At 43.7% G+C, this 12,269-nt stretch overlaps 1 protein-coding gene and 1 long non-coding RNA gene across 8 annotated transcripts in view; one reads left to right on the top strand and one right to left on the bottom strand.

Moving 5' to 3' along the window:
* Positions 1 to 12,269, top strand: part of LOC116599402 — a 313,606-nt gene that overhangs the window by 282,180 nt on the left and 19,157 nt on the right. The gene's annotated exons all lie outside the window — the stretch shown is intronic.
* Positions 1 to 12,269, bottom strand: part of FHIT (fragile histidine triad diadenosine triphosphatase) — a 1,423,921-nt gene that overhangs the window by 21,896 nt on the left and 1,389,756 nt on the right. For all 6 annotated transcript variants that reach the window (XM_032359195.1, XM_032359190.1, XM_032359186.1 and 3 more), the window contains one exon: positions 3,400 to 3,509. In XM_032359195.1, coding sequence (XP_032215086.1) covers positions 3,408 to 3,509 — 102 coding nt within the window. In that variant the 3' untranslated portion in view covers positions 3,400 to 3,407. The remainder of the gene's footprint in view (positions 1 to 3,399; positions 3,510 to 12,269) is intronic.

A 12,269-nucleotide genomic window follows, 5' to 3' on the forward strand; every position in this document is an offset into this window, starting at 1 on the left:
GACAGGCTGTACAGACACTAAGAGAATAGTCTTTGGGGGGTAACTGGGTTCTGTCTCTGCTCTGTCCCTTGCAACTATTTGCCTCCAAATAACACTTAGCATCACTGAGTGCTGTTTTTCCCATCCTCTGCAAGATGGGGTCGGAGAACCCATGTCTTCTCAATTCGGTAATGCCGGCTCCTGTTATGGAGTCCAGTGCTGCAGCCTAGCATCTCTGCCCTCGCGCACGCTGCAAATCATACAGTCCTGAGTGAGCAACAGCGGCAGCTCGACACTGCCTCTGCCTGAGACTGACTCGCTGCTGAGGGTGTAAATGGGGAGACACTGGAGAGACCAAGTTTATCTGAAATTTAAATAAACAATGAATAATTCTTCAGGTCTAGGTATATTCAAATATTGTATGACAGCCCTATATTTATTTACTTAGATTTTATTTATTAGAGAGAGAGAGAGAACACAAGTGGGGTTAGGGGTAGAGGGAGAAGCAGGTTCTCACTGTGCAGGGAGCCTGATGTGGGGTCCAATCCCAGGACTCAGGGATCATGACCTGAGCCAAAGGCAGGCGCTTAACTGACTGAGCCACCCAGGCACCCCAGGACAGCTGTATTTATTTGATGAAATTTTAGAAGTACGGTAAACCCCTAACACTGTATAAATATTTTGTGTGGATGAATTTTGAAAAGGAAGGAGAGAGAATTGTCAAAAAATCAGGAGTACCAACTTAATGATCATGTTTCCAGGAATGAAAGTTCCTTTTCCTCTTTGTCTCTAAAGGGAAGTATATATATAGTCCCTTTAAAGATTTATTGACTGATTTTTAGAGAGGGGCAGGGAAAGGGGCTGAGAGAGAGGGACAGACAAAGTCCTCCCTGAGCACAGAGCCCGACACAGGGCTGACCTGAGATAAGGACCTGAGCCGAAACCAAGGTTCAGACACTTAACTGACTGTACTACCCAGGCACCCCTATAGTAGTCCCTTTATCCTACAGGAAATGAGGATGATCTTGGTGAAATCCTAGAACCCTGTGTTTAAGTCCCTAGCCCCCGAGGTACTAGCTGTGCGATCTGGCAACGCACGTCATCCCTCCTTTTCTCCACTCCCACATCTGATTGCTGAGAACAGTAATGGTGATTCATTTGGTCTATAACCAAAGACCTGTAAAAACAGGTCTTAATGTTAATAGTCTAAAAACCCACAGGCACTATGGCAACAGTTTGTACAGAAAGTTAGGATGACTATCTTTCTGGCAAGATTTACAAGGCAGGTTGATTCACCTGGAAGACAGGAGATTTGGGGCCTCAAGGCAGAACAGAAGCAAAAACTGAGAAAGCAAAGCATACAGGAAACTTGGGTACTAAGTTTAAATCCTCTTAAAACATCTAGAAAATGCATCCTAACGCAGAATCCTATATTTCAGCAAGCCTCGGGAAAAGCCTAGAGCTTTCTCGCCTCTATCTGAAAGTACCCATTATGTAAGAAACCCAGGAGGGGAGGGGGGCAAGGAGCCTTGTAAGTTGAGTCTGAAGAACAGTGATTCCATTTGAATGGGACATTCCAATACGAAACACCGGGCTTTCGTGAGAGGAATAGAAAGGGGTCTGAGGTTATGCCTATGGGTCTTTGTTCTTAGGCAGACTAGCTTGATCCAGAGCAAGTAAGCAGGGAGGGAGTAAGGAAGAAATGAGAAGGTGAACAGTGAAAAAGGTTCAGAATAAATGATCAAAGACAGCTTCTGCTAGCACTACACTGCAGCCCTTCAGGCAACTGGATACAGAACTGACAAATCAATGACATCCGCCGATTTCATTCTCCAGCGAAATAAGCGTTCTAGAATGCAAGTGCCTGGATGCTATGACATCCTTAAACAATAATGGGCGAAAGGCCATTGATAGTGGGTCTTTAAGTAACTAGGATACTTTAAAAAGGAGGGTGGGGAGAAAATGCCCAAGAAATGCATGTATATTAAAAACTGTCTAAAAAAGACGTCTATTTCAAAGTGAAAACAGAATACTATGAAGGTGTTTCCTACCTAAAAATCCTGATCACTAAGTAGTGGATACAATTTTATATAATTCAATTGCTACCAATATTCACCAATTGTGTTTTTAATTTGTGTCTGATCTACTTTAGCAGCTTATAATGTAAACACAAGACTGCATGAAGCAGCCTATTTCAAAAAGAAACTATTCGGGGGGAAAAGTGCTTTATCCAAGGTCCATGGAAGGAGGTTTACGGACAGGGCCGCCAGATAAAATGCAGGCTGCATGGTACTTTTTAGCCTAGGGATGCCCCTATATTTCGTGGCAGCCCCATTTATTAGTATATTTCAGAAGATCCATGAGGCCCTGGACAACGCATAAAAATTTGGTGTATATACATATTTTGAAGAAAGAGCCTGGCTATAGCCTTCTACCAGAATCTTAAATCTGTGATCTCCCAACAGTTAAACATTCAGTAATGCAAAGAAGTAATTCTATCATGTCTGATCTTTCCCTGTGACCTTGAGCTTCCCAGCAGCCAAAACTAAAGGGGAACATAAAACCACGGTGTCTGGGTGGCTCAGTCTGTTGAGCATCTAACTCTTGATTTTGGCTCAGGTCACAGTCCCAGGGTGGTGAGATCGCGCCTTGTGTCAGGCTCAGTTGTGGAGTCTGCTTGAGATTCTCTCTGCCCCTCCCCTCTCTTCTCTAAAATAAATAAATAAATCTTTAAAAAAAAAAAAAAAAAAAAAAGACCATTTAACTGAGGAGAAGAGATCCAAGTGGAAGAAAATTTCTGCTCAGGAGGTTGTGAGCTGGCTTACAGCACTGTGAAGCCTAAGGAGGGAGTCTGAGATGTGAGCTCTTGAAGGGTTTGGGCTATTTTTTTTTTAATTATTATTTTTTTTTAAGATTTTTATTTATTTATTTGATAGAGAGAGACCACAAGTAGACAGAGAGGCAGTCAGAGAGAGAGGAAGGGAAGCAGGCTCCCTGCTGAGCAGAGAGCCCGACTCGGGGCTCGATCCTAGGACCCCGGGATCATGACCTGAGCCAAAGGCAGAGGCTTAACCCACTGAGCCACCCAGGTGCCCCGGGTTTGGGCTTTTTAAATGATCAGGTTCGCAAACTCTTTTGGCCTGCTTGGTGAGGTTGTTTGGAGAAGGGCAGGACAGTGACTGGAGGTAGACTGGAAGGAAGGCAGCCGACAGGAGAGTCCCCCATAGAAGGTGGCATGCAGGCAGGGAGGCAAAGGAAACCCAGAGGTAGGAATCCATGCCTCGAGGGTCAGGGTTTTCTCCACTCTGGCTTTCATGTCTTTGAACCCCCCTGCGCCTGCTTGTCTGTACCCATCCTGGGCAGGGAGCCTCCTTCTGGGGCCCCATGGAGGGTGTGAGTGATGAAATGCCCAGTGTTTACCTGCACAGTCACTGAAAGTAGGCCCGCAGGGTTGCGGCTTCTGCTGCCATTTCCTCCTCGGACCTCCACAAGGTTGGGGCGTCCTCCTCTTCCTTGTCATGTTTCTGGAGCTTTGGAGGAAACAATGGAATCAGCTCATGAATGGGTCCTCGGGAACTCAGAACAAGTGTTGTCAGCTGAACACAATTTGCAAATCAGAGGCTGGAAGGTTGTGTATCTTTTTATTGCATTAGTTGCCCACATTTGAAAATAGACAAGTGTCGTGTAAGAATCCTCATTTCCAGCTTTTGTGATCAAATAACCAGATTAGGCTAGCCTGGGGTCCCTTCCATGCCTTATCTTATCTGCAGAGGTGGCGAGTGGGGGTCACAGAGGGGAGCACCCTCCCATGTTCCAGAACCCCCACCACTCTCTAGTCTTAGGCTCAGCTGGCATCGCTCATTTATTTTACTCACCGACACTGAAGGCAAGGAGTTGGCCCCCTCCCCATGACCATTCCCCTAAGCTGGCCTGCAGTTTACCTACTAGATAGACATTTTGTTCAGTGAACCAAAATAGCCCAAGCAAATCATAATAATATTACAGGAGCCACGAGTACTGAGTGAGAAATAAGAGCATATTCATTAAAAGAGCCTTAAGGAGGCAAAGATTTAAAAAAAAAAAAAAAAAAGAAAAAGAAAGAAAACATCAACAAATTAACAATTGATCTAACTCAATTAAATCATTTTAAAATCCTCTTCAAACACCCGTATTTATTTTTTAAGACACCTTGTATATGTCTCAGATTTACAGAGAAAGTAAATAAAATTTCAATTCTATCAGAGAGAAAATGTTCTCAGAACTTTTCATTGGAAGAGCTCAATTTTTCCCCTTCATCTCCTATTGCAATTGAGTTTTATTAACTAGATTTGTTATTCCTGTGTGGGGCTTTATCCGTTGTAAAATGCTAAAGGTATAAATTCCTCAGATGCACGGTGTAGTATTTTGTAAGTCATTTGAAGAGATTGAGGTAAATGATTTAACAGCACAATGATGGCTGGTATTTATGATATGAACGGGTAGTTTCTTTGATGTGTATCATTTCATTTAATCTGTACCATCATCTATACATAAGGCAGGGACTACTTAGCTCCATCTTACCAAGGAAGAAATGGAGATCCAAGGAAGTTCCTTCGCTTGTTGAACTTCTCACCCAGCTAGGCAGTGACAGAGTTGTTCACAATAATTTTCGCCATTTTCTATATCCCAGAGGAACTGCCAGGCCACGGAAGAGTGGCCAGCTCTGCCTGCCAGGTGCATACCCCCACAAAAGGCAGATCCTTTGAAAAGTATCTTGCTGCCTCAGCAAAAAGTCTCTCCACTGCCATAATGGAATTTCCTATCTCAGGCCCAAATCACTGTAAATCTAACGCAGAGACACCCCATACCCGCTCTCCCTGGCCCTGAACCATGTGGCCCCTTGCAGCAGGTAGGGAAATTTCCCCCGTAGTTCAGAACAAACTTTGCTGTACAAGGCAAAACAGTGAAGGAATGATAGCCCAGCTCTCCAGCTGAGCTGTATTTCCACTTGGGGTAAGTTTGAGCCTAAATGAGGTTCATTAGCATATGACTGGGCCACAAGTATGTTGATGAGGGTCATGGATCTTCTGTTCAGAATATGGCTGCCAGCACTCTAGTTTTACATTTTGCCACATAGATTTAATTCTCCTTAGTGGAAGAAAACCACATTAAGAAGTCATTTCCTTTCTTGCGGAGGCAGATATGACGCAATTGCTACGGGCGAGGCACACGGGATTGCTATTTTTCTACTCGAGAACTAATTTTCATTTTGATACTAGCTTTAGGTCTGTTATAAATCCCTCTTGTAACAATCCAATAGGATGACAAAGAACAATATATACAGCCTGGAAAATATGGCCTCTCCACTTGTGGTACTGCCATCGAAAAGACCCAGAAATCAAACATTAAGTGGCTTCATCACCACAGATCATACCAGATGAATCCAAATAATTTAGAGCCTGTGAGCGCTAATGCCTCCCTGGTTATTAGGCGACCGTCTGTTTTTGTCATATGCCTTACAGATGGCAACGTTGTGTCGACACTTCCAAGTTGTTTATGCGAGGTAGGGAATAAATAAAACAAAAACTAATCATATTTGCAAAGCTCTGTTGTATGTGGCTTTTAAAACTTAGAGGTTTCCCTCCGAAAACTCCCAGATGGAAGCGTGGGGCTTTCTTTAGGGCAGCCGTGTTCAGTGTTAGCTGCCCGCTGGCATACCCTGGCGAACTCAAGAAATGGCTATTGCCCAGGTGCACACAGGGGATCTGCTTTAATTTGTCTGGATACGGCCCGAGTTTAGGGACTTTTTTTTCCCAAACTTCTCAGCTCATTCTAAGGTGCACTTAACGTTGAGAAGCCCACCCTTGGGAGAAACGTGTATGTGGACAGACAGAACCCATGTACCTGAGAAATAATACATCTGCCTTCAAGCCCAGTGCTTTTTGTCCTGTCCACAGAGTAGAGGCTTTCCTTGGAAACCCTGCTCCAGAACTGTTTTGCTTCTTTCTTATTCTGTCAAAGAGTGTCTGGGCCACGGGGCTTGTCCCAGCAACACTAGGATGCTGATCTGGTTCAGGAGACTTTGAGTAAATTTTCAGTCTCAGCAGAAATAGGGAGCCCAGGAAAGATCCTGGTGAATAAGACTTGTGCCTCAGAAAAGCCACCCAGGGGACCTGGAAATTAAACATGCTGTAGTTTGGAGTGAATTTCTGCTCCCTGAGGCAACCCAAGAACCTGGACGGTACAAGCGTTGCAGAGCAGCAGAGATCAACTCTAATGACCTCCAGTGGCTGTTCATCCAGAAGGTACTAAATGCCTTGAGGAAGCTTTAATGCCAGGGGTGGTGGGGGCATTCAATTCAGATGAACCCTCCAGATTAATTTAGGCTGCCCACAGGGAAAGGCAGTGACTACTTCTTCATGCATACAGTATTTATTCTGTGTCTGCAATGCTAGGGGCTGGCCTTGGCATTAGAACACTGAAACAGACCCTGTTACTGTCTTCAGGGGGCCCCCAGATAGGGAGAATAGACACTAAATGGTTAATTATCAATGAGAGGGGCATTTCCAAGTGGGAGGGCTGCTGCTGGGAAGGCACGGCCCAGTCTGAAAGGCTTTTGAGAGTCAGCTGAGTTTGAAAAAGAAACAGAGTGTTATAATAAAGAGTGATAGGGGTTCTAAGGAACATCTAGCAACTTCTCTCCAAGAAGATGAGGTTAGCCCAGACATTGACAATGAGAGGGGCAAGCTCCTTAACCTCTTTGTGCCTCAGTTTTACCCACTGTAAAAGGGAGCAGTAAGAGTTGTGAGCAGTGATGTGCTGGGCACATAGTAATAGTCACAGCAATAACAATCAGCTATTCTTAGGCTACGTAAGCTGTCCCATGACAGTGATGACTGACCAAGGCAGAGACGTTATGGCCAGGAGCAAAAGTGTTTTTCCTATCTTCATGGTTCCCCAGTGATATGTGTCTTTTTGACCTTAAATATCCTATAAAAGGATTAAGAGCTATGGTCAAAATTCAGGCCCATACCAAAGAACCTACTGACACATTTAAACCTGAGGAGGAAATTTAGGTCCTTCAGATGTAAAATGACTTAGAATAATCCCTAACTCTCAGGGTTGTCATAAGGAATGGATAAGGTATTAATGGAGGCTCCTCCATTAGTAAAGGCCATGGTCCTAGAATAAAAAGCATGTGGTAATGGTCAAATGCAGTCAAATTACCTTGGGGACAGGCCCCCAGAGTCAGCGAACAAAAATACTAAAATGAAATGAGTGTCCTGTATATCTCATCCAGTATTTGGGACATACTCTTACTAGTAAGTATTATTTGTTTATCTGAAATTCAGACTTAACTAGACTTCTTCCTGTATTTTATTTGGTAACTCGGTCCAGAAGACCCCTTTGAAAAAGACCACAGGAAGTGCTTGGCTCACCTTTAGGTTGTTCCTAAACCTGCCAAGCTGTGAATCCTGGAAAAGATGCAAGCTATCTGAAGGACGAACAAACTCAAGGCGAGCATTGGGTGCTCTCTTAGGCTTATTATTGCAAGAAACGAAGAGTAAATCACCAGCTCCCTTTAAATCTCATAGCTCTTGGGTTCTCAGGCACGCACTTTTTCACATTTTCACATCTCTGAAATCAAAGTGTGTTCCACAATCAATGGTGTGTCATCATTTAATTGGCAGTGTTTTTCTCTGTCAGTAGTACATCAAAGAACAGTGCTCCTTCCAGGTGACTGTCTGGGATTCAACACACCACGGTGCTCTGTCTTTCCTCCTGATAATTACATCACATAAGTTAAATGGCCATGAAAATGCTTAGCACCCCAGCACATCGCTCTCCTTCTCTCCACGCAACAGGGAAATTGTTGAACAGATGACATTGTTTTCACAGGCACTTGGTTCTTTGGAGGAAAAGTGCTCACCTAAGTTACAAAGTTTGCAAAAATTTGAACCAAAAAGTCTTTATTCACATTCAACAGAGTGAAGTCTGTGATGGCTCCTGGAAGAGCATTCTATTTCTATATAGCTGTGAAAAGAGATTAAAAGAATGTATCTGCAGTCATTGCACTTTATCTGCCTGAAATGGTTTTGGGGAAGGTAGTGTTAACAGGATTTCTGACTGAAGTACTGATAGGCATCAATGGTGACATTCTGCTCCTTCCCGGGCATTGAGCATGCTATCGGGAGGTATGTGGGGTAAAGATTAATTCCCTGATGTAATGCTCAAACTGCCTTGGCTATTGACTTTTTTTATAGCTCTGTAATGGAATACAGTGGGAAGAATGATGCACCATAATTTAAATGTTTTTCAGAACTCAGAACTAACCTGTAGTAAAATGCAAAATTGTCTTCAGTGGGTAGGGTATGGGGGGAGAAACAATTTAATACCACTTCTTAAAGAAGCAAGTGGCTGCATATAAACTAGGGTGTTGTTATAAAGTACATTAATATATTTCATTGTTATTAGTTTTGTAAAACAACATAAAGAGCAGAAAGCTTAAACTATTTCTTATGGGTTGATGGCTGTGTTCAGACAGGTGTTTATATAAAGTCTTGAAAGGGAAATAATATCAAGAAATAGGGAAGTAAATCTATAATTTTTTTTTCAGATCTGATTCTTTGCCTCTACTTTCAACTTAGCCTACAAGCATTTGTTGAGCACATGATATATCCCAGGCACTGCTATGGGTCTTACACTAACTATAAAGATGAAGAAGCCAAAAATCTGTGCCTTCTGGGGTCTTACCACCTTTCAGGGCAGACCAGATTTATACCTGTGTAATATAATACAAGTCAGTCTGGTATAAGGACTGGGCCGGGCGAGAACTTCTGCCATAGTGCTCTCAGAATACCCAGGAGGGGGTCTTGGGTTGACTTTACAAAATTGGGGTTTGACCTGGGCTCAAAAGAAGGTGGTGGGATTTTAAGGACAAGGTTATTCCGGACAATGACAACAGCTTCAGCAGACACATAATGTTCAACTTTGCCGACTGCGTGCATCCCTCTTTCCCAAAGAATCCTGATGTGGCCATACCTGACCATCGATCAGAGGGGTCAAGAGAACTGAACCTTAATTGCCAGGTTGAGAAGCCTTAACATCCCATGGTTTAAAGATGGGGAAGATATCTCTGTGGCCCCGAAGATGGCCTCTAGTCTATGATTCAAAACCACAAATAGTTTTGAATCCTTCTGAAAGTTATTCCATTTTCAATTGTCTTCCAACCCTTTTGATTAATCAAAAAGAAAGCCTCAGTGCTAGCATGTCCTTAACATGGGACCAACATGACCTCTAAGAGACACAGGGGAACCATCTAGACTCTAGCTAGAATTTAATAAGATTCTTTTGTTTAGATCACATTTATTTTGAGGGTTTTCTCCCATTTATGATGTCATCTCAAGTTTCCTTTTAAAGTAAATTTATTTAAGGTAAGGGGTCGATTTAAAAAAATAGATTAAGTAAAACTGTGTCAGAAATACAGCATTAAGCATGGCATTAACCTTGAAAGATGGTCCAGAGGTCGGAGGTTCAGCTGAGAGGAGGGAAGTCACTGAAAATGTGAGGCTAAAACGTGGACCTTCTAGAATGGGGATGTGGTTGTTTCTATTGGGCTGAACTGGAAAATGCTTCAGAATTTATTTTTTTTAAACAGATCTTGAAAGTCAACATAATTTAATATTCTTAGAGCTCTGAAGAATGACCCATGCCTTAAGATCTGTAGAGACAGAGGAAGGGTGGGGAGGGTTTTTGGGAGGAAGGCTTCCCCAGAAAAGTGCTGGTTAAGCTGAGATGGGAACAATGGCTAGAAATCCCTGAAGCAAGGAGGAGGCAGAAGGGGTATTTCACACAGAGCAGAAGTGCAGAGCACTGAGGAAAAAGGAATCTTGGTTGAGTGACTAGAAATGTAAGGGACATGGTAGATCATTTGCAGCTCATAGGGATGGCTGAGAAATGTGGATTTTATTTTTGCTGCAAAGAAGACATTAAAGGGTTGGAAGCAGGAGAGTTAAAAGCTTCCAACAGTTTTTCGTAGAGTGGCCTTGCTGGAGAAGGAGTTTGAGCTTCTGGCTCCTGCGGCAGCCGGACCAGAAACCATGGGAGTTGGGCAGGCATGGATGTGGTCGAGGAGGTGGTGGTGGGGACAGAAGGGAGCGCAGGTGCCCCATGCACCAGTGTGGTGGTGACTTGGTGGCGACATCTGGAATTAGAGACGGTGGCTCAGTGCTTGCCTGGAGCAGGCAGACCTTTCTCTGACAGGTTCCTTCTGGGCCCTTTGTAAAGCAACATGGAAGTTGTCTCCCGTGCCCACTCTGCTCTGAACTGGCATAAAAATCCTTCCTGCCCGGCCCGGTATGCGCCTCTCCTCAGTCACACACTTCCCAAACTCCCCAAGAAGGCTTCTTGGACCATTTAGGCCAACTTGAGTTACATTTCATGATTCTGGATGTTTTCTCACTCTGTCACACACACAGCCAGCATCCTCTGAGCACACATTTCCTCCCCCAAACACCAAACACCCTTTCTCTACATGCTGGTTATTGAGCAGATGGTCACCCACTTAGGCCTTTCTTGGGGTCCTAATGAATCCCCTCTTGCTTTCATTTGATGCAAAATAATAACAAGTCTGTGCTGCCAAACTTGGGCAGCCACTTGTGTTTTCTTAGAAACCTGAGGTTCTTCCAATATTTCTTTGTGCAAAAATATGTTAACTGCCTCCCTTCTTACTCTATTTGAGCTGGAACCCTGGACTGATGGCCACATGGTGAGATCTCTAAGTGCAACCCAGTGACATCTGGTTTCCTCTTATTCACTGTGAAGTTTCCAAAGCCCTATTTATTGCCCTGATGGAGAGAAATCCAGGTAGTCAACAGAGCATTCATCATTTGATTAGTTGCCCACACTTTGACTTAAGCCTAACTTGCATGAGTTAAAGCAGGAGATTTTTTGGTTTTTATTTTGTTTTGTTTTTAGTGCTGCCAATGAGGCCAAAATGCTGAAATAAGCTCTTATATTAATTAATGGCACCCTACTTTCAAGGGGTATAGAGTGTTGATGTTTAAGAATTTGTAACCCCCCAAAGTATTTATTAACTAGAAAATCACAGCACTGGAAAGTAATTATGCCAAACCACTGTACTATAACAGAACCCAATTGCTTATCCAATTATACATTAAAGTATCACATTGTCAAGCCAATTGCCAAAGCAGCAAATGAGACTTTGCCAGCGTCACAATTTGGACCAGCTATTACTCAATAGACTATACTGTGAATGGTCTTCAGAGTATCCCAGGCACCCTATAAAACCTGTACAAACTAGGGTGGGCAGTCAGGTTTGGTGGAGCACATGCCTGCGATCATGAAGTGGCTGTAATTGGTTAAACATTGTAATTTGCCGTTTTCCATCAGAAGCTTGTTAGGAGCAGCTCAGCAAAGGGAGACTTTTGCTCTTGGTCTTATGTGGTTGATTTCAATGAAAACAAAAGAGCAGTCTTGTCTTATCAGAGGCAAAATCGGTAAGGCTAACCTGAAACATACATTTGAGAAAGGTGACCCCAGACAGGGCCTCCTGCATCTGCTGTGCTGCCTCCTGGCCAGCCATCATTAGAACATTCTTACAACATGGCATCAGGGTGGTTGAGGAACAGGGCTCAGGAAGTGAGCCTTGAGGGGCTGCTGGGGGTGTTGATATGGGAGTCACTACACTGGAGAATCATTAGCATAGACAGAGTAAAATACAAACCCAACTTCTTATTTTTAGGACACCGCAGAACTGAAATCTTCCTGAGGGCTTACCACAGTGAGCCTCATGATCCTAAGGAATGAGCGTGATCCTGCCTCAGTGGGGCTGGGAATTTCAGCTACAAATCCCATGATGGCAGTAGTGATTACCGGGACTCAGCAGAGAAATTAGTGGGCTCACCCAACAGTTCTTGGTATTTCCATTATAATAAGCCCTCACCAATAGTTAATTTGGTAGAAAACTTCCTGCCCAGGGTGCCTGGGTGGCTCAGTGGGTTAAGCCGCTGCCTTCAGCTCAGGTCATGATCTCAGGGTCCTGGGATCGAGTCCCGCATCGGGCTCTCTGCTCAGCAGGGAGCCTGCTTCCTCCTCTCTCTCTCTGCCTGCCTCTCTGCCTACTTGTAATCTCTCTCTGTCAAATAAATAAATAAAATCTTAAAAACAACAACAACAACAACAAAAAGAAAACAAAAAAATACCCTTCCTGCCCAGTTCTCATGTGTGTGATAGAAATCACCAAATGACAGTAACGTCCTGACCATCTCCTTACTAAGCAGTGAGGAGTC

Source organism: Mustela erminea, chromosome 1 (assembly GCF_009829155.1).
Source record: "Mustela erminea isolate mMusErm1 chromosome 1, mMusErm1.Pri, whole genome shotgun sequence".
NCBI lineage: Eukaryota > Metazoa > Chordata > Mammalia > Carnivora > Mustelidae > Mustela > Mustela erminea.